This window comes from Amphiura filiformis, chromosome 6 (assembly GCF_039555335.1).
Source record: "Amphiura filiformis chromosome 6, Afil_fr2py, whole genome shotgun sequence".
Lineage (NCBI taxonomy): Eukaryota > Metazoa > Echinodermata > Ophiuroidea > Amphilepidida > Amphiuridae > Amphiura > Amphiura filiformis.
Genome location: NC_092633.1, coordinates 74,890,866 through 74,914,673, shown reverse-complemented (window position 1 = coordinate 74,914,673; position 23,808 = coordinate 74,890,866). Strand labels below are relative to the sequence as shown.

Genomic DNA, 23,808 nt, shown 5'->3' with positions numbered 1-23,808 from the left:
ACCACGCTCTTTACGTGTCGCGTTGCGCTCACGTGTGACGCAAAGCATCGACCCCCGATGCCACAGATTTGGTTTGTACTTCTATGTGGACTGACTATATCACTATTATTATTGGCAGGCAGCTGATTGAAGGACTACATGTAATAGAGGCGGTCAGCGTGACGTCATATGCCGCCATCTTGTGGGTACACGCTGTGATGGTCGTTCGACGCATAAACACGCGTATCATTTGTACCCACAAGATGGCGAAAGGCTGACGGCCTCTATTGTTTGTGTTCACCTTTCAGATACTTTGTTGTGTTATGTAATTATATTATTTAAGTTGTAGTGACTTCCAGATGGACACCGGGTTGACTCTGCATAAGTAAAGGTAACATTGACATTTTGGGCCTGGATATTCAAGTGTAAAAAAGCAGTGGATGGATGGTTCAAAAGAATTAGGTCTTTTGGTATATTTTCTATTTATCTGTTTATGGACCCTGAGATTTGAAAGCTGACCACACCCCTAGATGGCAGGATCTCATTTACTGGGGAAAAATCCAATTGCTGCCGGTCTCACCCATCAAACGGACAAAAACAAAGGGTAGGGCAACTGCTCCTCCTTTTGGCCTAAAATGGCATTGATTTTGATTTAGGGTCCCACTTGGTGACAGTTACTTACATGTATTAGTACCTGATCGGGGAAGGATACTCAAGTAATTTTTTGGTAGGTGCTACCCAGATTTCAAAAATGCAGGTTCTGGACTGTAGTTTTGAGACATAAAATGGCCCTAAATGGGGTCTCCAGAACTACAATACATGGGACCTTTTTTGCTGAAATTTTTAGAAATAAATGCTTGGAGCTCAAATTAGGACCTTATTTTAGGGTATTTGGAGGAAAACTTAGCCAAAAGTCTCTGGAACTTGAAATGGGATGGGGTCTCTGAGTCGCTTATGTCCCTTCTTGAACAAAGAAAGATACATATTTTACTACTTGTATTTTTTGTAGAGATTTTATATAGCCTCTCTGGTCGTATCTGGCTTTCCAACTGATATTATTAAACATGTCAGGTCTTGGTGTTGACTGAAGTCTACTTGCCTTTGGGTAAAATTGTGGAAAGGTGGTACAGTGATGTGAGGCAGATTTGGGGAGGGACAATAATTGGGATGCTGGCTCCTAAATTGTATGTGTAGGTTTAGATTTGCTGTTTATTCAACAACCAAAAATGGTTTCTAAAAAGGGGTATTTTTCTTCTTTTTTCCATGTCAGCTAATTATGGCATTAACAGCAGTTAGAATTATTACAAGGTTGATATAGATGTTTACTCTGCGGCAAATTTTTCATATCTTCTCAAAAAATCTGCATTTTTCGGGAATTTTGGGGTAAATTTTTGGAGTGCCAGCTACACATTTCTGATCCCTGCAAAATTCAAAATGGAAAACTCCCTTAATTGTTTGTTTTCTAATCTGTGAAGTGGTTGGTATCCAAAACTGGTGGTCCATGCTACAATGTAGTGTACTATGGAAGGAATGCCCTGCCATTAGTATGTACATCTAGTTTTGCTCACTGTACATTTCATCTCATTGTGTGTCATGCAATTTCATTAGAGGAAAGGTGAGTTTCTGAGGGACGCAGATAATTTGGTTTGCATATCTGTATGTCTCTATGTATGTATTGTACATTCGGATTCATCTTGCATAGGCGCGTGTATACAAGTACATGCTGTATAATTCTGAAATCGTGATCTGGATACATGCAAACAGTGCGGCCAATTTGATACCAGCTGTAGTAACAAACACCCTAGTTTGAATTTGTTCAGTGGTAAATCAAATGAGTTTTATTTCAACAGTAAATTTACATTAAAATTTATTGCCCATGCCACTTTGCCAGTGGTAAACTAATTCAGTAAATTTGTAAATAAAAATCCAATATTACAATTAGTATTACAATATTTGCAGCTATATTTTTCACTTATTTGTGTAGAAATGTAAAAATTTAGTATTTATTTTTACATTTTCATTGGGAGTGAGCTAATATTTTTCCCTGTGCCCCAGAAAATGTCCTAAAATGTTCAGCAAATAAATTTTATAATTTGACGAAGGGAAAATTTTGCATTAGAGACTGGAAGTCAACGAGAAAAAATGCAAAATTAATGCCCCACAAACAATTCTTCTTTCACACACCATGTTGAAACATATGCAAAGAATGCAATACATCCTCCTCCACTGTCAGGTCATGAAAGTCCAGAGCGCAAGTGTGTCAACGTTGGAATATTTGACATGCTGTAAAAATATTGTGAAGGAAATAATATTCAGAAATGTTTCCATTTTGAGAGCATTTGTATATATTAGAGATGCTCATGTATTCAGGAATGGGTGTTTGGAGCTCCAAGATAAAATTACAACATGTTTTTTTGTTCACAATAATTTGCAATGCAGATGATATTCAAAGGGGTAATAGAGGTGCCAAATTTTGCATTTAACGTGTGACATTCTTGCACACATCCCCTGTCATACCAAGAAGATTATGATCATTTATGTAGAGATACAATCAGAGCATTCACCTTTAAAGCTTGCATGATTCACAATTAAAGCCAACCTCCTTCAATTTTAGTCATGCCCAGGGCTTTATACGGTGAAATTAATCAAATGTGAGCAAAGAGAGAAAGTTTTAATACTCTAACTTATGTTCGAGAAATGCCGAAAACTCATTCATAAGCTTCCATTAATAGAATTGACTGAGGGCATTTAACGATAGGTTTGTTTATGTATACACCTTAATACACGAGACCTACATAGAGGTGCAAGAATCCTAGGGCATAAACTATGATCAGGCTCTTTTAATGAATTAATGCCAATTTATTGCCTGAACATTCTAGATACTATGCAATAGATTATCTTGAAAAAGCATTTTTTTATGATAATCATTGGCATGAGTTGCAATTATACTGCACAATTGTACATTCAACTGAAATAAGCAATATTCATGACCCATAAATGTTTTTGACCACAAGCTATCATGGATTGGATGGATTGGATAAAATTATACAATTTAAGCTGGATAAATAATGCTTCTTTTTTGCATAGTTTCTGAAAGAATGTAAAAGATTTTTTATTACAGTCTAATTAGTAATGCATATAATTTGAATAACAATCTTGAAGATTTCATCAGGAAGGAACCAAAACCTTAATTCCAAAAGCCAAGTATCACTGAAAATTTAGCTCTTAGCAAAATCTGATTAGAAATTGATACCTTACGAAAGGGTTCACATTTGGAAGAATAAGATAGCATCCATAATTTTTGAATCCTTCCAGGCATGTCCATGTAGTTGTGTGAAATAAGCAAAGTGTGCTATAGAAAAGAGAATCAGGGTAATGTTACTATGACTATGAAGCCTATGAGGTAATAAAGCTGTGTATACGAGGCCATGGTCAAAACTAGAATAATAGATTGATTCGGATCAATGCAGATTCTGGTGTCCATGTGGACAGAAGTGGATAACCCATCCAAAATCTGATTTAGGCCATCTATGGGATGTAAATGTACAAATATATGTGTGGGGAAGAGATATGAATTGGTAAACTTGCTCCAATGTTCATAAATCCACCAACACAGATGAACTTTCATTGATGTTTGCTCCAGAGTGGATGAAAGTGGATCTTGAGGCTGTGTGTGGACACTGGGATTGCACAGAGTAAGGAAACAGTGCTCTGGATATGACATTGCTCATACTGATGGCCTGTCATAGTTAATGTATCGCTACATATTGACTGGTTTGTTAGTCAGTCATTAGTGTTGATATCCTCAAGCAATTAAATCTGACTCACTCCTTGCTCATTCTGCATGTATCATCACCAAGATTTACAAATCAGCATTTAAGTGGAGGAGGCAAATCTTGGCACATCATAAGGTCTATTGGTCAGATAATGATGATGTGTGTAGATGTTAAATCAAACGAGAGATTAATTAACCTATGCTTAATATATTTATAATGAGTTTTTGATGATTAGTGATTTGGAAATGAATGCAATTGAGATAAAGTTATAGGCTGATACTTCTGTGGCAATGACATAAAAAGATTCAACAATTAAGAGAGCAGTAAGGGCTTAGGCAAGACATAATAATGGGTAATTAGAAAGATCTGCAGGTTTTGCACCTTATTCCGAGGATCCTGACAAGGGGTCATGCCTCCAACTCCCTTTGATCATGCCATTGACTTGTGTTCATAGACTGACACCCTCAACAGACAGTTTTGCTGTTAACCAACTTGCAGTGTTGTGGTTGACCCGGGAGTTGACCAACTGACAAACTTCTTCTGTGGACATTTTTGTGTGGGACTGTTCCCCCTAGATCCATGAAACTGCTTGATAATTGTATCAATTTGAAATCTGCTTTAGAATGTGTAGCAGTAATAGCATGCATGCCTGTCACAACAGCATAATATGCAAAGACACAACAGGCAGAAGTTGTGACATGCGAGTGCAAACTTTTTCATATCCATCACTTTTGGAATAAATGCACTGTGTTAGGTAATTACTAAAAAGCAACAAGTTAGACCTAATAACATGCGCAGTGCTTTGGCAGAAGATGAAGGATTCAGGCTAGAAACACGTTTAGACCATATCTGAACTTCTTGAAGTTCATGTGTGTGTACATTATTCTCTGTGTTTTATGTAATATGTTGATAGTCATCTTTGACAGTTCCTTCTGTCAAAAATGACAGGAAATAGGAAGTGATCTCTTCATTATGAAAAGTTCTTTGTCACTTGGTTCAATGTTGCAATCAATACTTACACATCATTTGACCTTTGATGGTGATCAAGCATGCTAACCGACTTCAACAGGATATCCCAGGAAGGGGGTAGGATCAACTGGTGTTTAGAAAACACTCAACACAGACATGTCTGAGAGTTTGTCTGGTTCCTATGAGTGTGATATAGTAAGACTAAGAGCTCCAATGCCTGCTAGATGAATATGATTAAACTGCTTTCCAAGAAATGGAGGGTGGCTATATCTGTGCTTTAAAGGAGGTTTATTTTTGTGATCTTTTTGTTGTTGTTAATGTGGTTCATAATTGAAAAGAAATATTGGAGTTGGAATTCATTTGAAAAGGATTGCAGGGTGTCTCTAGTTGCCATTAGTATTCATGAGCTAAATTGACTATTAATTAGTTTAACCTCCAGAGTCTCATTATCACTCACGATTTGTCTCATTGTTGTCATCATGTCATTGGTGGTGTCATCATTCTTGTTGTCATTGGTGGAGTGACTGGAGTCATCGCCCTCTCCATTTCTACAAATGCCAAAATGTGTAGTTTAATGTTAGGAACTTCAGGTTTATCTTAGAAGTAGACATCCCCATCTACATGTATTAGCAAGAAAGCAGGGTATATGCAATGTATACAATAATAGTGGTGTATTTCATCTCGGTGAGTCACATGACGTCAGTGTGCATTTCATTTAGGCACAGCTTCAAATCATGAGTGTTCACTCAATGCACTGGCATACATTTACATACGCACACATTTAAAGACGCCAAATAGGTGCACGCGCAAAACAGCTGCATCAATGCATGATGTCACTGACTCACCAAAATGAAATAGTATGTATGTATGTGGCATACAGGGGAATAGTTGCAATTAAATTTTGGGCAGGCATCATGGGTTTGAGATTGGGCCAATTTATAAAAATACACATATATACGGAATTACATTTGTGATGACACTTTAAGCGCTGATAACTGATCGGTGATGTCTTTATCCTCAACTTGTGCAATCTAATGTTGTCTGTCTATCGTAGTATAGGTACATGTGTGCAGGGACTGAGAAGTGGGTCATTAGATGAGGAAGATACTAGATGATGATGCTCATTTCAAGAGTTCAGATGCAAGATAGCGGTTGGATATGTATGCCACATGCTGGACTGCTGCTCTGTTAGATGTTTAGTGTTGTAGCATAGGCCAATATTTTAGTGTACATATCTTTTTTAAAGACAATTCTTGTTTGAATAGTTTCTAATTACCATATCTCAGATGTATATCATCCTAATTGGTATCCCTCCCTAAGTACCGGTCGTGATTTCAACAGGGTATCATAAACATAGAATATCAATAGAACAAACAGTACACTATAAAATTTTGCAGATTTCCTTTTACTAGTTAGTAGTTACAAGCGTACTACTAACCATCCAGCTCATATTATTTTCCACAAGATCCTTTGCACACGCTTGATGTTGCATGCATATACGCGATGGTTAACGCATTTTACGGAACCTTATAACACAGATTATAGGCACCCTTGGATATATACATGTATCTCTTACTTGCATCTCAACATCATCTTCATTTGCTCTTGGTTCCATGGTGGTTACCAAGCTAGATAATTACTAAACAGCAGTATCATGTTAAAATTTAACCTCCCAACAGGAGAGAGATGATGAGTTAGAAAAATTAGATGCTACTACAATTAGTATTTACACAAATGAGCATATGAACAAATTAAGTCTGATTATATGATGCACAAACCAAACTACAATACATGTACTAATAAATAATAATATCAGAACTTTATAATATTTTTGAGTAGATGCATATGCTCAGATTTATTGATTTCGTGCAATATTGTCAATTCACTTATATTGAAGCTATTAGTACTCTAATTTTACACTTGACTTCATTGACTAAAGATTTCAATACCTCATTGATGTGCAAAATTCAGCAGGTTTAAAAATCTAAAATTTTAATAAATTTATCTGAAAAGGCTCCAAAGTACCTGTAGAACTTGAATTTGTTATTAGAAAATACATACCCAACCCGTAAACAAATATATGTAAAATTTCACGCTGGTTATAAAATAGGTCAAAAAATAAATGGTAAGATGGTGATATTATTACCGGGTATTCTAAAAGAAGTTGTGTATCAAAAATGCCTGTCATTTCTACGTGGCTTGGCATGGAAGGTGAACACACACATGGAAGTCATTAACAAGAATAAGCTGTATGGTGTCCTTTATAGGAAATACTAATTATGCTTGTACTCTGTCACAGAGAGAAAAAAAGCCGACATTATGTTCGTCAACGAATAATCTTTGGAAATGACAGTTGATGTGAAGTAAGATCAGCACTATTGAATAGTTTTGTAGTCTGGGATGGGTTTTTGTTTATTTGGTGAAGTAGGGCCTATCAGTAGTTGCTATTTGATTTGTTGGTTTTCTATTTTTGATGGGAGATGTACAGAGTTTTTGGGGAAGGATCAGTATTTCTTGTCTGGGCACAGAGCCAGAAGGATTGGGGGGGGGGGGGAGCAAGCAAAGAAAATTCTAGTAAAGTACCGGACAGGCCACAATTTTAACAATTTCTGAAGCTTCATAACCTTCATGCATGCGATCTTGGGTGGTTTTGACCTTAAATTTATGGGGAAAAAATTTAGATGGGGATACTGATGACATGTATAGGGGGATTGGTCAAACTTTTACTGGAAGAGGAACCCTTTGCTCCCTCATGCTAGATAAACCACCCTGCCTTCATTTAGTGAGGTTTTTTAATAATGATAAACATCCGTTTCTGAACATGTTTAATGACATTTAGCAGCTGCTTCACATTGAAAATCATCATCACATCTAGGCTACTAGATCTCAAGTTTTATTGGCTCATGTTTTTTTTTTTTTTTTTTGTAAATTGAACTAAATAGCCTCAAGTACACCTTTTCCCCTCACAGAGCAATATTATTCTGAATATGAGATAAATGGTAAAGCCTATATTGGTAAAGTAGGTCTAGGCTTTATTGTGTGTACTCATATCATGTGAATGTATGATCATGATGATATTCCTGTTGCTCAACCAGACCATTGTAATATTGCTAAATAACCCCGGTAAATAACCCAGACAGAAAGTTCAGCAAATTGGCAATATTAGCAGTTACTGCCTTTATTCATAAGATTCAGTGACACAAAATATTGAAATGTGCTGGTATTTGATCATTTCAAATGGGGGATAATTAATTATATAAAAGTCTACCTTCAGAGCAGAGCCTTGCTATGGTTCCAATTAAAGTTTATGAGCATCTTTCATTTCAGCATGGAAAAATACCAAAACTCTGCTAAAAGTCCCTAAATCATGGTATTTTATATATGATTTCATTCATGAGAGGATCTTTATTTTATTATTCATGAATTTTCACTAAGTGCAAATTTTGTGGTTAACCTAAAATGTCACTATGAGACCCCATTTGATGCAAATGCAAATGAAACGAGAAAGCCCACTTATAACTGAAAACAGTGGATATTTATACATAAAGACCATATGGATTTGAACATCAAAACCAACCTGGCAACATTGTCCCTCATTTTGTGTGATTGGGTCACATATAGAAATGACTATTGACCCAAATAAGTTTGTTTTCAAGGATGATTTTAAAGCAAAATGAAGCTTGTTTTAATCAGCTTACATCTTGCAAATATGTAAATATCTTCAAGGTAGACTAATCAACCATACCAAATAACTAGTATTTGCCATCATGGAATGATCAATATTGCACCAGGGGAATGACTGATTTTGGGAAATACAATTTTGTGGATGGGAATATGATGGAACGCAATTTGTTTTTTAGGTAAAAGGGGTAAACAGTTTTAAATAAAGGAGCATTCAGTGGGGGAACACTTATTTGTGTCTTTGCGAACTTGGAGAAAGGGGCTGGTTGCAAAATGTATGGTCAAAATAACTTTGAACCTCTGGTGTAGGCTAAATTACTGATCAATCCATCATTAAATTTGGGCGGACCATAGACTCTTCAAATGTATATAAATGTTTAAGATTCAATGGCGGACATGGCTTTTGTATGTTTTTGAACAATCAAAGACAATAAATGTTCTGGCCCTTCAAGAAACTTGTGTGGGTTTAAGTGTGCCTGGTTGTAGGCCTAATTTCAATCACATGACGGGGTCACAGACATGGCATGCATTGTTCTGTTCAAAATGGTCTGAATGAAACAAGATGTCAGAGGTAAACTATGTGTAGACAATATTGAACTTATGGGAACAATACCACAGTGTTTATGGCTGGTTCATACTCCACTTCTCACATGCAAATTTTTCGCCATGATAAACCTTGAGATGGAATTTTATGATTTGCATGAAAAAGAAACCCTTTGCACAATTTATTAGCTCGCATTGATTTTGGTTTAACTCAAGCGAATATTCGCCCGTGATAAAAGTTTCTGATTGGCTGCTTTACAGGCAAGGTTGAGGCAATGACCTTTTTGCAGAACACTGTAACCTGTGTGTTTATCGCTAAAGAAGACCTTGGCGAATACTTCTCCGCGTAAAATTTTGTGTGCCCAAAGTGGAGTATGAGTAGGCCTTAAGGCCTACATTTTGATATTTTTGTTGGATCAATAATGCAACTTTTATTTTTTCAGTGAATAGCACCATGGCAGTGATTTATGTCTGAAATATCACATTGAATAGAGTTGAAATAGTTGGCATTCTTTGATTAGGCCCCTAATTTTGAGTTTCCCGTCACATAATTTCTGAAAACAAGTGAGGTAACTTTTTCATTATTTATTATTCATTATTTTTCTGCCTTTCATTTTATGACCAACACACATGTAAAATGTGTTGTTATTTGCCGCTCACTCACTTGAAGATGGATGTTTAGTCCAAATGAGATTCAAAAGTATATTAAAAAGAGTCTGCAAGGTTGACAGCAAAATGTATGTTTTGATTTAGATTTTTCCACAAAAAAGTTTTTTTGCAACTATAACCAGTTTTTATCAGTATTTTTTGGAAATCACAATGAATTCAAGTGAGGGTCAGAAAATGAACTGAGGGCGGGTGACGGGAAACTCAAAATCGACTTTCCTTGGCCTTATCTGTTGTTACTTCAATCAGGGAACTCACAATTGTATTATCCATATAAATTATAAATTGATTTGATTTGATGCAGAATAATTTTGCTTTTCTGGAAACTATAAAGGAACAAATCAGAGCAAATGGTCAGAAATGTTCTGCTAGTTTGAATTGAAATGTTTGTTTAAAATTGGAAGTTCTTCTGGCTACAAAAATAAAGTTTTGGATGTACTATGTGTGCATATTAGGCAACCCTTTCAATTTTACTACTAGAACCGGGCCTAGTCTATCTATTAGCAGATTTGTAGTACCGTATTCATTCCATTAACTTCCCAGGGTGCTTAACAAAGTCATTTTAGGTGGGCGCTTATTTTACATTGTTTAAGACAATACGTAAAAAAAGGCACAGTATTTGTAATGTCCCAATTTAATACACCACACCTAAATGGAATCAGCCAAATTGGTTGTGTTTGTAGGTTTTAAAAGGGAGCAATTTCCGACATAATGTCATAATTCACACATTAAGTCCCCTATTAGAACATGTTTTAAAATGACCAAAAAGTGGTGTTTCTTGCTCTTCACCTCTTCATTTCTGCTAAAATCGACACATAACCCCTTCCTTAACAGTTGTTATAAATATTATTTCAACACTTTGGGAAAAGAAAAACAAAATTAAAATTTGACAAAAATCATACATTATGGTTTTAAACAAAAATCACATACAACAATAATTTTGTTGTTGCGACAATTGCAGTAATTTATTGCATTTCACAAGTGATCCACCCCAATTTATTTTGTGCCACTTCCCAATATTTGTGGCCTTTCTTGTGTTCCAATATCTGTTGTGCAACCCCCTCCCCTCCCTCACACACTGCTCATGATTACCAATCACACACTGCTCATGATTACCAAAATAAGGAAAAACAAATACCACAAAATATTATTTTGCAAAAGTGGTTTTAGCCATATGTTCATTTTGGCTAATTGTCTGACATGTAAACATGCAGGGTTCTATAATTTTAATATAAAATGCATAGAATTGAACAAGAGTAGGGTTTAACTAGCAACAGGTGCTAGGTATTTTGTTAATTTGTTTGTAGTACAGCACATCAGTAGATACTTTTGATCTAGCCGTTTCAAGGAATATGCATGCATATTTTACTCAATTTGTGCTGAAATGCATGTAAAATATGTATTTGTTCATGACAAAAGACTGTTAAAATTACCTGGAAAAAGGCACCGATTCTAATTGGCAAATATATTATTAGCTGCTTGCATTTATCAAGTTAATTTCCTTTTTGTAGCGGGAAATGGTTGGCTAATTTACGTACCAAATATAGAGCCTTTTTTAGAGTGCTTTTAGGAAGAAAATAGTAACTTACAGTTGATTTCATATTTGGAATGGTGAAAATGAAAGGTGTATGAAAAGGAAACATTGCATGAGAAATGAACTGATTTTAACAGCTCAGTATCAATTTCCATCTACCCTGCATCAAAATCCATGTCAAATAATGAAATTGCTTTCTACGACACTATGCACACAAGGCTTTTAATCTGGATTGATTTGGGTAAAATTTTGCATTCCCATGATCATACAAATTGTGCTTTTTAGAAGCATAATGTCAAGACCTGACCGGGGACCTGACCACTACGGCACTACTTGTGTAATTGCAGGCATACCTCATACCCCACACACCCCCAGGGTTCGATTTAACTGGTGTCGTGGAGCAAAATGCTCCCCATTTTGGACAACCTGCTACACAAATTTCAGCTTGTATAGCAATAAACATATGCTAATATTATAAGAACATCGCCTAAATAAGGTTTTCGCTAAAAATTGCTATGCAAATTTTTCAAAGGAAATCGAACCTTGCACACCCCTACTTGTCTTTGCCGACAATTGTGGATCTTGTGTATTGCTATCAAAACGAGGACGTCTGAATCGATGGGTAATCGTCATACCAAGGACCAAATGGCTGGTTTTTGTATGTAGCTGTGTATGATACATGTACATACACGGAAAACATCTACCAAGTTACCAACCGCCAAACCGTGGTTGGTATTTTTAATGCTCAACAGTGGAACATATCACTAAAATGCATTGACATGCAATTAGGCCCTACTAAAGACTTTCTGAGACTTGCGTAGTATCGTAAATGTACGTAAAATGGAGCCTTGATCCTGATTAGACTGAATTAAGTAGGGATCAACACATACTGTGTGGATAGCCCCATCCTAGCATGGATAATGTGAATATGATTTGATTGAATCGTTGCTCACATTCCTTCTGTAGTTTTTGTCAATACTCTTTGCTGGGAGATGGCTTTGCATACCATCATTTCCTCATTTCATCAAATAATGCATCTTGCATGAGTTTCATCAGCAGTGCACATCCTTTTGCTCTACATTTTGTCATTTGCTTACTCCTGCTGCAAAATAGATGAATGATAATTTTTTAAGTTGAAATAGGGACATTATGTCACATTTGAATTTGAAATGAGATATTTAAGCAATCCCCATTTGCGAATATACAAAAACAGAATACACATTTGGTCACTTAATTCAAAGATCCTATCTTTGCTTGCTTACCCTAAAGTCCCCAAACGCAGGTAACAACAAATATTTTGTTAAAACAAAGTAAAACACTTACTATATCGAATTGCTTGTTTTAAAGGGGAAAGTCGTAGAATGGATGATGTTGTGTACATTTAGCCCCTGAGGCACGTGCGAAGTGATAGGTGTTGAATTTCACGCCAAGGTATAGTAAACTGCTCAAAATTTCGCAAAGGTTAAATATTCATTGAATCTCTCAAGTCGACACCATTTGGTACCTTGTGGCTGCAGATTTAATATTTAAACGGTTAAGATGAATTATGTTCCAACATTGTATCATACTGAAAAAGTACCCCATGCGCATTTGAAAGGGGAACACATCTTGACATGAATATGATGAAGATGGTCTAGAGATGATTGATAACCATTGTGATCTTAAATCCATGTTAAAGTGAGGCTTAAATTAAAGGCTCTGATCCCAGCAATAGTGTCAAAAGAATTTAAATGGGGGAAAGGAATATAAGCCTAAAAGTGAAGTATTTTAAGTCAACAAAATTGTCATTGGGTATGTTTTTCATATATGAAAAATTGGCAAATGTTAAAAAGAAAATGGCAGCTTTCAAAGTGTCAGTCCAGACAAACTCCCCAAACATTGACCAACATGTGACATTTATCCTTATTCACTGATCACACGGTCATCTCAAAATGAGATCCTACCCACAAAGTGTGTGCTATAGTATGTGTGTGTACGTATGTCAAATGCATGCTTTAATTGCGGTGTACGTCTTGCAAAAGCCTTCTTGCGCATTGCTAGAAGGGCACGCAAAACAAAAGTGCACATTTTGTGCACATGTTTGAAAGGAGATCCGCATTTTGGTAGCAAGATGGCGAATACTGTGCTTGGTCTCATCACTTGCATTGTGTGTTTACATACCAATTCCCATTACAAAAATGCAAAAATCTGTTTTTTGATGAATTTCATATTGAGTGAATCGCAATAGTACCTGAACAATTTCTGAAAATGTTAGAATTTGCTTCTGATTCTTGGGTAAAAGTCAGTTACTGTATTTGTTCCATTAACCGCCCAGTCCCTTAATAGCGCCCACCTATGCAACTACATGTGTATCAAACACAGAACCATCTACATTGCACATAAAATCCATATTTTGGGCTACTTATTACATAATGACTTTGTTAAGCAGCCTGGGCAGGTAATGGAATGAATATGGTAATAGAAACATTCCATATGAATAACAAGGAAATAAACACACACAAAAGCACTAACAATAGCTACATGTATGTTATTTGCCATTCTGCTCAATTTTTGTGGCTTTTCCTTTATTATGTGGTCACAATGTACCATGCAGTTACTCTAAAATGTTTTAACACTCAGTACTGCATTTCTATTACTTTTTCATTAAAAAATTGCCATATTAAAAGTTTTCTGTTAACCCCCTTCTCCCAAAGTTTTCAGTCATTACAAGCTCCTGTTAATGGTAACTGAATGTCTGGTGTAATTTGAGATACTCACTCTCATAGGGCTGCAAACATGAGTATAAATGTACAGACTTTGTCAATGTGATTGTGATTACCACAATTTCTATTTTTTCAAAAGGGGGCATTGATACAGTTCATTGACTCTGAGGTTTAGCAGGTGAAATGGGTCATTCAAGAAAACAGAATAATATCCAGGCTCCATATATATGGAGTTCAGGTTGGAAGGTTTGTTTGGTTCCTTACTTTTCCCCTTCATAACAATCTGACTGTATTCGACCTAATTAGTGACCGGGCACTTGAATCAGTCATTATTGGGTGCACTTATTAAAAGAAACTTTCAAAATATACCTGAAGCAGGGTGTTAGTGATTGCCCATCTCAAACATGAAAGGACAGGTTGCTGGCTTCAAGCCCTTGATCTGAAGTCCAAATCCTGTAAAACAAGGTGTAAGTGGGAAATTCTTCAGACATTTGACAAATTTATTTCGAAAAGCGGGTGCATTGACAGTTGTCAATTGTATTGTGGGTGCTCTATTAGGGAAGGGGGCACTAATTGGTTCAAATATGGTCTATTTTGTGTGGGGGCTTGACTTATGCAATTCCTGCGATAATAATTAGGTCACTTCTATACATACTTGTTCTGTTAGACTCCGTAAGATAATTTCCTATGTTGCTTTAGTTGAGTTTTGCAATAAGCTATTAGATGAAATATCACAACAGAGGTACGCAGAAAGCATTCTTCACAAAATCCTTTATTCATTATTGGATCTCTCCTTTTCGATGTTTATGTTTTAGAATTAAAATACCACAGCAGAAGAATTTGTATTTGTACAGAAAGGGACTAGGTGCATCGTCTTGCCCCAGATGTGTCACTTTGCCTATTGTCAATGATTTTGTAATTAATAGTGATTCATGATGGGAAGTAGCTATTGAGTGCAATGGCTTGATTAGAATACAAACCAATCAAAGATGCACTTGCGTTACCCAAATTTAGATTTCTTACCACACAATTATAAAATGCATCAGTGTAGGATGTAAACTTGAGAACTGTGATCAAATACACTATTAAGTCATTTCCCTGTGATATTGTTACTATTCTGTAGTCTTTTTAACTTGTTTGTACATACATTTTATTATATGTGATGATCCAAGGGTAGGAAAATTCCATATCTAAAACAAACAATAAAACAAGCAAATGAAAACCAATGAATTGAGGTCGTAAGCAAAGAGCATTAAGTTTGATTCAAAACCTCATGATTAAACCACCCCCTGGTCAAACACTAATGTTTTGACACAATTCTCCTATATTCATTGATAAACAGCGATACTTTCTCACATTGTTGAAGTGTCTGAATGTATTCTTTAAATGTTCACACCCAATACTATGCTCCTTAACTGTTTCTAGGACTTATGATGGCTGTTTGCACTTGGAATGCATTGGAATTGTGCTGTATGAAATCGCCGGGCCCTACCATTGCATTGATGCAGATTGCTTGCGGATAGTTGTGCTCTAGCTAGCTAAACCTGTTGTGAATTGGTAATGAGCTGGTGGTCTGTCGGTCCATATTATAAAGACAGGTTACAGGGTTTTTGTTTATTGTAGGTGATAGAAAGTGACATCAAAGAGGGAGTTGAAGAGGGAATTGATTTTATGCTCTGTCAAGACAAATTGTTATGAATCCTATGAAATGTCATCCGATTATCACCCTTGTATGCTCCTCACAGCTGGCAAGAAGTAGCAGAATTGTTTTTGTTTGTTTGTTTGTTGGCCAAAAAGGGGATATTTCTGATTCAACTTGGATAGTGTTTGATGCTATTGAACTGGTGATGTATAGTGTTAGGGTACCTCTAGAAGATACCTGTTAGTATTCATTGTGGCATAGGGATTGTCAAGAAATTCATAATGGGATGGATATGAGGGGTAACTTCCCCTGAGTAGTGAGTCAGGAGAGGTCCCTTGAAACTTTTAAAGCTGCATATCATACTGGAAATCAAAATGATTTACAACATGTTAGGGCGGAGCTATTGCCTTAAAGTGTGTATGTGTGTGGGTGTGGTGTGTGGATTTGGGAGGGGTGGGAAAACTTTGAATATTATTTTCAATTTGTTTTTTCTTATTAGAAATGAAAATAAACCAAAACAAAATTCTGCCAATCCTCTTCTCCTATTTGGAATTTTTATGGCTTAATATTGATCGTTTATATATCTTTCTAAACTGTTGTGAAACACTTGCGATTCTAGAAACCGGTTTTCCGCTTGTTGAAAGGGTTCGGAATAAGCTTGCTGTTGTGTTGAGCATGTCATCATATTATTAATGAATTAAATATTATAAGGTAGGTTCTGACTTGCTCACCCATTGTCACCATGACAAATAGGACAACATGGAAGTGTCAAAAGTGTCTGGGAGTAGCACCATCATCAGCAGGTTCTGCTAACAGGGTCATCAATTATTCAACCAATGAAAGTAGGACATGCTTGCAAAATGGACACTACTAATGTAATATATGAAAACATTGTGAACAAAACCAGAGAATAGCAGGAATACACCCATGTGTGTAACCATTGGCATACATCATGGACAGGGATTTTTCACAATTAGTAAATAAACCCAGAATTTATCTAAAATATGGAGATCTTGTACTTTGTAGACGGGATGTAATCCTTCCTCTGGCTACTGCAGGCTGAAGCCAAACAAACAAGCAAATAAAGCTGTATGTAGTCTTATCCATTCATTTATCCCACATGGGAGTCTAACCACTGACCTCAACAAACCTCTTAGATCTATCCTCACTTGACCAACCATGCTGAAAGAAAATTCAATATTATATAAGTGCTCACTTAACCTTATCTGGATGACAGTCAGGGAGCATCTTTATTAAGTGTGTTTTTGAGGGGTCTTCAATAAGGTCTTGAATTTAATGAGAAAACTTAATTGATGCAGATATTTCGAGACAGACTTGATAGGAATTGTATTAGTTGGTGAAGATTTGATTTTGGGGTAAAATGAGCTTGATTCAGGAAAATGTTTGTCTTCATGTGGTTAAAGCGGTAATGTGTTGTATTGTGCACACATTTACTACTGACTAATAGTGGAAATAGATAAATAAAAGCAAATGTGGGTCCTAGTTATCGAGACTACATTAAGCAGAGATTTTTTTCTTGACATTGATCAATTGGATTGTAATTGTGACAGTCTCTTGAAATCAATTTATCTAATTGCAACCCATTTTGCCTGATCACATCACACCACAGAGAGTAACTAACCAATACCATAGGTACACCATATAGTGAAGAACATATCACAATTAACATTGGATACAATATAGCACAATGGTATACAAGAGTCACAAAATGCTTGAGAGAACGGAAAACGGTGAACGAGATTGGAGCCTGTATAGAGAATGATGGGCACATTGAGTGAGTGAGTGGGACACAAGATGTAGCTATTTATAACAACCCAATAAATTCTAGGCAAGCAATTGTTTGTACTTCAATACCAACAATGTATGTTTGATGTTCAGGAGCCAGCTATTGGGAATGATGCTCATCATCATATTGGGTTGACATTGAACGATGGGATCACGGATCTATTTTGAAACCTTTCAGAGAGGTTTGTTTTAGAATTTATAAGACTAAGATAGAACTTTATCATGTGGGAAATACATTTGATTTGTTAAGAATCTTGTGACTTCATCTTCTCCTTTTTCATTTCTTCTTTCCCTTCCAATTGCAAAAAAAACCATGGGCACGGTTAGGGTTAACCTATGCAAACCTCAGTACTTCTTTACTTCATATCTTCAAGTATTACTATAAGGCAATTGAAAGTATGTTTATTTGTTTCAAGAAAAAAAGTACCCTTTTCTATCAGTCTGCTTCTCATAAGAAGAATATTTGCCCCATATATATTACCTATTTATTGAGTTTCTCACTATGGCATGAAAAAGGCAAATAATAGATCACCAAAACACTCATTCTTCATTCTTGATCCAATTCTAACATTGTATACTCCCATTCATGAGGTATTCACAAGATCAGAGACTCACTTCATTTGGGTAAAAGAGTTTCCTATCTTAAAGTTTTGTAAGTTGCTCAAGAACCCTTGACCGAAATTGAAGCCCTGCTACACATAGAATACAAAGGTAACCCAAGTTAATGTCAATAGGATAAACTTGGTCAAACATTTCCATTTCCTCAAACTCAAACTCACCCAGGGTATGCAAGAGAAGGACTCTTTTTTTTGGATTCAAAGGAACCCTAGGTCAGTCAGGTGTATTCAGTTTGATCTTTCTGCTATTTGCCACATCTCTGGATTATCAGGGTTGCCAAACCTGCAATTTGTTTGTTCCGATTGGGCGACTTTTGAAGAGTTTCACTGCGACTTCTGACAATTTCCTGTCCCATAGAAACCAATGGGTAAAAAATGGGGGATTATTGTCCAATAAGAAACCAATGGTGAAAAGAGAAAAATTTGGTGACTTTTAAATTATTTGACCCTTGATTCAGGCTGACATTTTTTGGCAACCTTGTGGATTATTAGAACTTGATCCACGAGTGTCTATACAAGATACATTGGGTTATCTCTTGTTATATCTTTGGATATATTCCATAAAAATATGGATAACTCCTGTTCCTGGAATAGGAAAAACAGCTGTAGGTGAAGATGTTCACTATAATATTTGTGTTATTATTATGTGACAGTGTATTAGCCAGTGACATCTGACTATGGGTTCTCAAGTTTGGTGTGGGTAGGTAGGTAGCTCCAAGAATTGTGAAAGATTATTGGACCCGCCCAATTGTACCATCAAATTTAGAACAAATTGGCACAGGTCTTGACCAAATTTCCTGAACATTTTGACAGTTTTGGAAATATTTGGCTACAAAGGCTCAATAATTTGTCTGAAACATGTGAGACAACGATATCGATGTTGTAATATCGGCCGATATCTGATACGATAGCCGTAAAAAAATTGATAAAAAAAAAGTTTGGAGAGACTATAAAATTGAATACAACAAAAGTCAAAGCAAGACAGTATATTCAAAGTTTTTGGCAACTTGGAGAACCACTGGACCTATTCTGAGGTGCTAGGATCATTCACAGTTAATTTGAAAAAAAAATTACGAAAAAATTACAGATTGTTATTCTTAATATGCAAACCATTAACTAATGTTTACCTCTTCATGTATCACATATTATACATGCATTGGTTTTCCATGCATTTATAATTATGTGCTACATGAAGAGGTAAATATTGGTTAATGGTTTGCATATTAAAGATAACAAACAGTAATTTTTTTGTAATTTTTTTCCAATTTTTTTAAAAACGGATATCTGATCCGATACCGATATTGGCCGATCCGATATCCGATCCGATATCCGATCCGATAATCGGTTGAGCCCTAGAGACAACATTGGTAAAATTACCCATCCATTTACCAAAATTGACCTTGGGAAAAAGTCTAGGTATATTTACTATAGATGTGACCCCCCCCCCTTTGGTGTTTTACTTAGTTTTGAAATGTTCATTACCCTATAGAGCAAATGTGATTCAGTTACACAGGGTAGTACCACTACCCAGAAGGAGATGCAACGTCATTCACAAAAGGTCAAAAGGGTCAAAAAGGATCAAAATATAAGTACAACCCTTTATATCCACACAGTCACGAAAAATCTACTTCAACATGATGGCAGTGAAGTGGTTGCAATGCCTCCAGAGGTGTATACTACATGTAGGTGTTTCCTTCATGAATATAATAAGGCATGTTTTTAAGCACTGAATAAGCTTATATATGAGGGAAATTTGTGTGTGTATTCTCTTTCAGTCACGCAGGATTCTGTACAGCAAAAGTGGTCATTTTTGACACTCAGTTAAAATATGTTTGCATGTATGTATACTCATGTGTATTACATCAGATATTTTGAAGTGACATTTTGACCATGATACTAGATGAGTTGGGGTGATCCCAATTGTTTTGTGTGTTACACTGGTGGTGGGTATGCTACCCGGAATTTGGAGATGGTGGGTCTTTGGTAGCTGACAGCTAACCAGAAAAAGAGTCTTTCGAAGCTGCGAACAGTCAAAATCAAGGGTCTTTTTTGGCTTTCTGGTTGAAAATCGCCTAAAAAATGGAAATGTGAGGAATGCCCAATTTAGCATTTTTTAGAGCTGAAATTATCATAATCAGGGGTCTTTCAGCAATGTTTTAATAAAATTCAGGGGTCTTTTGGAGCTGTACGGTCTAGCACTTGTTCAGTGCCTGTATGGGACCAGCCACTTTGCGACCACGTCATGAAGCCCCCCCCCTCGAGGAACTAGAACTAGTTCTGGTGTATGGGTCTTTCTGTGGGAGCATACCTGTATGGTCATTTGTGTTTAAAAAGTAAAATGAACATTCAACTTATCATTGGTCCACCTCAAGTCATTTGGTTGATGATGATACCCCAATGAGGTGTACCAAAGTTATGTTTTACTATCAATCAAATAGAGTGTATGTTGTATGTAAGTTCTCAGCATTGTACTTTCCTTTGCCATGGTTTTTGTTATGGGATTAAATGTTTTGCAGGAATCACAGGTTGATTCTGTCAAACAAATTTGGTGAGAATTAACACATTGTCATAGGCTGGCTATATATACTGTAGATTTCAAACTCAAAAATGGTGGCCACTGCCATAAAATGTGTTCTATCATATAGGTTGTATCAAAATGATTGCTACCAATCTGTTTGGTGTTTTTACAAAGCCTGCCTCATCCAAACACACTATTGGATCCAGTTGACATGACCAGACTTCTAAACGATACATTAAAAAGTTTGTTAATTTCTGTAAATTTGGTGGTGCGTTTGGAAGAAGCAGTCTTTTTAAAAACATCTAAAACCTGTGGGTAACTATCAGTTTGGTACAGCCTGTATGAGAAACTAGAATTTGTTGATTCTTGCCAAATTTGAGTATCTGCTGTGTTGTAATATGATATGACCATTACATGTAATAAGTGGTTAGCTCCATATTCATTTACCATAGTCATAGTGTGTTAAGTAATGTATCCCTACAGCAGCATCTCTGTTTAAGTAGGTCCTATATCTCCTATTTGACTTGAAACATAAAGGAGGAGTTGCAATAAGGGCCAAATTAACCCATAATTACTGTAGTGTAGCTTGGAACCATGTTCAATTCCGCTAAGCTGAGCATAAAATTACAAGAACCGTACCAAGTATTCTATGCTGTAAGGTTGTGATTTTCCTAGTTTCTAAATAGCATGGAGACCACAGTTTGTACCGGAGTCCTATTTGGCCATTGCGGCCAGGTCATGCTTATTTTGAACCCTGGTATCAACCATCACCTAATTCCTTGACTGCCTTTCTTAGTTATAGAGCCCCTGATTGGTTAATTATGTGATATAAATCATCTGAGCAACCAATCAAAATATAGCTTTTAGATCTCTTAGCAATTTTAGGTGTAATCCCTTTCTTACTACAACTCTGATTGGCTCAATACATGATATAGGCTTCCTTGTAACCAATCCAAATAGTTCTTAGTGGCCGATAATGTGGCCAGTAGTGCCAGTGGGGTGAAAACTATGGCAGAAGGAAGTATAACACTATGGTTGTAAATAATACTATGCACCCTTTTGTAAATAGGGTCGAGTGAGTGCTACACTGATTGTTTTTATCTTCATTTTTTCCCCTTCTTCATTGAATTCCTTTCCCTTCCTCAACTTCATGCCTACAGACATTCAGGACGCCTGTGTTGTACTTCCCGATGATCGAAGTAAGACGATGCTTAAACATTGATGTCACCAAAATAGTCTTATTGATTTTTGTATTATTTTCTTTTGCAGTGATTTTATTTTGTTGTTGTAATGATATTCCAGTGCCTGCTTTATACACATTGATTTGATTTCGCTTCAATATTGTATTTATATCATTTTATTTTTGAAAGAATATTGTAAATTGCATGTCATGTCTAGTGCATTTTATATGTATGTATGTATATAGATGTGTTTGATTTTCTTAAAAAATTTTTTAATCGCGCTTGTCATGATCAAATGATGCAAAATTGTTGTAATTGCTATCATAGAATACACCTGTTTTGCATGTAATTGTCATATTTGATGACTTAAACCATGGCATAAGAAAGTATTTTTCCATATAGTGGCGTAGCGTGGGTCATCCGATGGGGGGGGGGGCACCGACCATGATTGGGGGGCACCTGGTCTGATTGGTGGGGGGCACAAGCCATTTTTGGCAATTTTCCTATGGGATTTTCTAAATTTTGCAATCGATTGGGGGGCATGTGCCCTCGTGCCCCTATGATGCTACGCCACTGTTTACATACGAGGGAGAAATGAGGATATACCCTTTTTATGACATAGTCTAGTGAATATGCCAAGCTACTTGTATAATTGACACTCTACTTCTTATAAAAGCTTTCTTGCCTCTAAGGTATTAAGATTGTAATCAAAATCATCATTACATGAATATTATTCTGAAATTATTTACCGCGGAGTGTTTTTTATTCCAATATACTGTCTTGCTTTGACTGTTGTTGTATTTAATTTTATAGTCTCTCCAAGCTTTTTATTATATTATGCAAGTGGAAGGTTTTCTTAATATATTATAAAAAAGATGATTTCTGATGATTTTGTTTACATATTTTGCATTTTTTTGCTTGAATTGTAGATGAAACTTTAATATCTCACCTACACATATGAATTATATTTTTGCATGTTAGAGAAATTTTGCAATTATTTTGCTTGAGTAGACTGAAAAGTGTGATATGAAAACATGTTCCACTTTCCAATGTGGAGGGGGAAATTTAATGGGTTTAGTGCAGAACCTTTAAATGCAACAGTGGCATAGTTGCCGGGGAGGGGGGGCAATTGACCCCCTGGCAAAAATTGCCCATTTGGGCCCCCACCCCCTAGCGCAAGGAAAAAAGAGGAAAAGGAGAGAGAGAGGAAAAAAGGGAGAAAGGGAGGAGAGAGGGAGAGGAAGGGAAAAAATGGTACTATATATCAAAATGTGTTGTTTTTAGGGCGCTTGCTAGCGCTTCTAATCCTTTTTGGTTTTTTTTGGTTTTTTTGCTCTTCACTTTTTCAAACCACCGAAAAAAAAAAAATTGGGTCAACCTTTTCGGGCTGGTTTAGATTGTTTGGTGGATTTGGGCCCCGCCCCATACAGGCTTGCCCCCCCTGGAATAAATCCCAGCTACGCCACTGAAATGCAACCAGATTCATGTTGCTGGTTACCAAAAAATACGCATTATACATGCTACAGTACAGTAGGAGTTTAACCATCTGCTGACGCTTAGGTTCACTGCACTTAATTACATCCAAATGTGCTACCAAAATTTCAGAAAAGTTTGGAATTTCACTTTTTCATGGATTTACCCAGGTTGCTTTCAATTGAATAAAAATTGAACTTGCTCAACGGCGGTTCTTGATATGCATGTTTTACTATGTAAGTGTGTCGAGAATCAAGCGCATGGTATGTGTGCTGAGCATTATGCTCAGGTCTCATACTCCCGTCTCATCCGTATTGATGTTGCTGAATTTATTTACTACAATCCTTAGGGTATGCACTCTCACTTTATTGCCATGGTTCAAAAATATGCAACTCTGTGGGTGGATTTTGTAAATATTGAGCTTGACTATAAATGTGTTATTGAGGATGAGGCTAGACACTTGGAACACACAATCCTTAGGGTACAAGAGAAAGTGGCTTAGGGTATCAGCTAAAGTAGTCTCACTTTATTGCTATGTTCAAAATCTTCAACTCGGTAGTTTAATATGAAATATATTCTAAGCAAGTATGTGAACGGGGCTTTGCCGTTGGATAACTAGAAAACTTTTGAGCTTTCGATCAAGAAGATTATCGCTGACTTCTCTAAAGGAAGGAATAGTGAAAGTGTAGAATGGCTTTTTATTTGTGGTGAGGGGTTAAAT

General features: G+C 36.3%; 1 protein-coding gene across 2 annotated transcripts in view; it reads left to right on the top strand.

Annotated features, from left to right (window-relative positions):
• The window catches only part of LOC140156026 (disks large homolog 1-like), a 194,889-nt gene that overhangs the window by 12,126 nt on the left and 158,955 nt on the right, over nt 1-23,808 (top strand). Inside the window, exon 3 of one of the 2 annotated variants that reach the window (XM_072179124.1) lies at nt 21,594-21,632. The exons of the other annotated variant lie outside the window; for it this stretch is intronic. Coding sequence (XP_072035225.1) covers nt 21,594-21,632 — 39 coding nt within the window. The remainder of the gene's footprint in view (nt 1-21,593; nt 21,633-23,808) is intronic. 2 annotated transcript variants of the gene reach the window in all.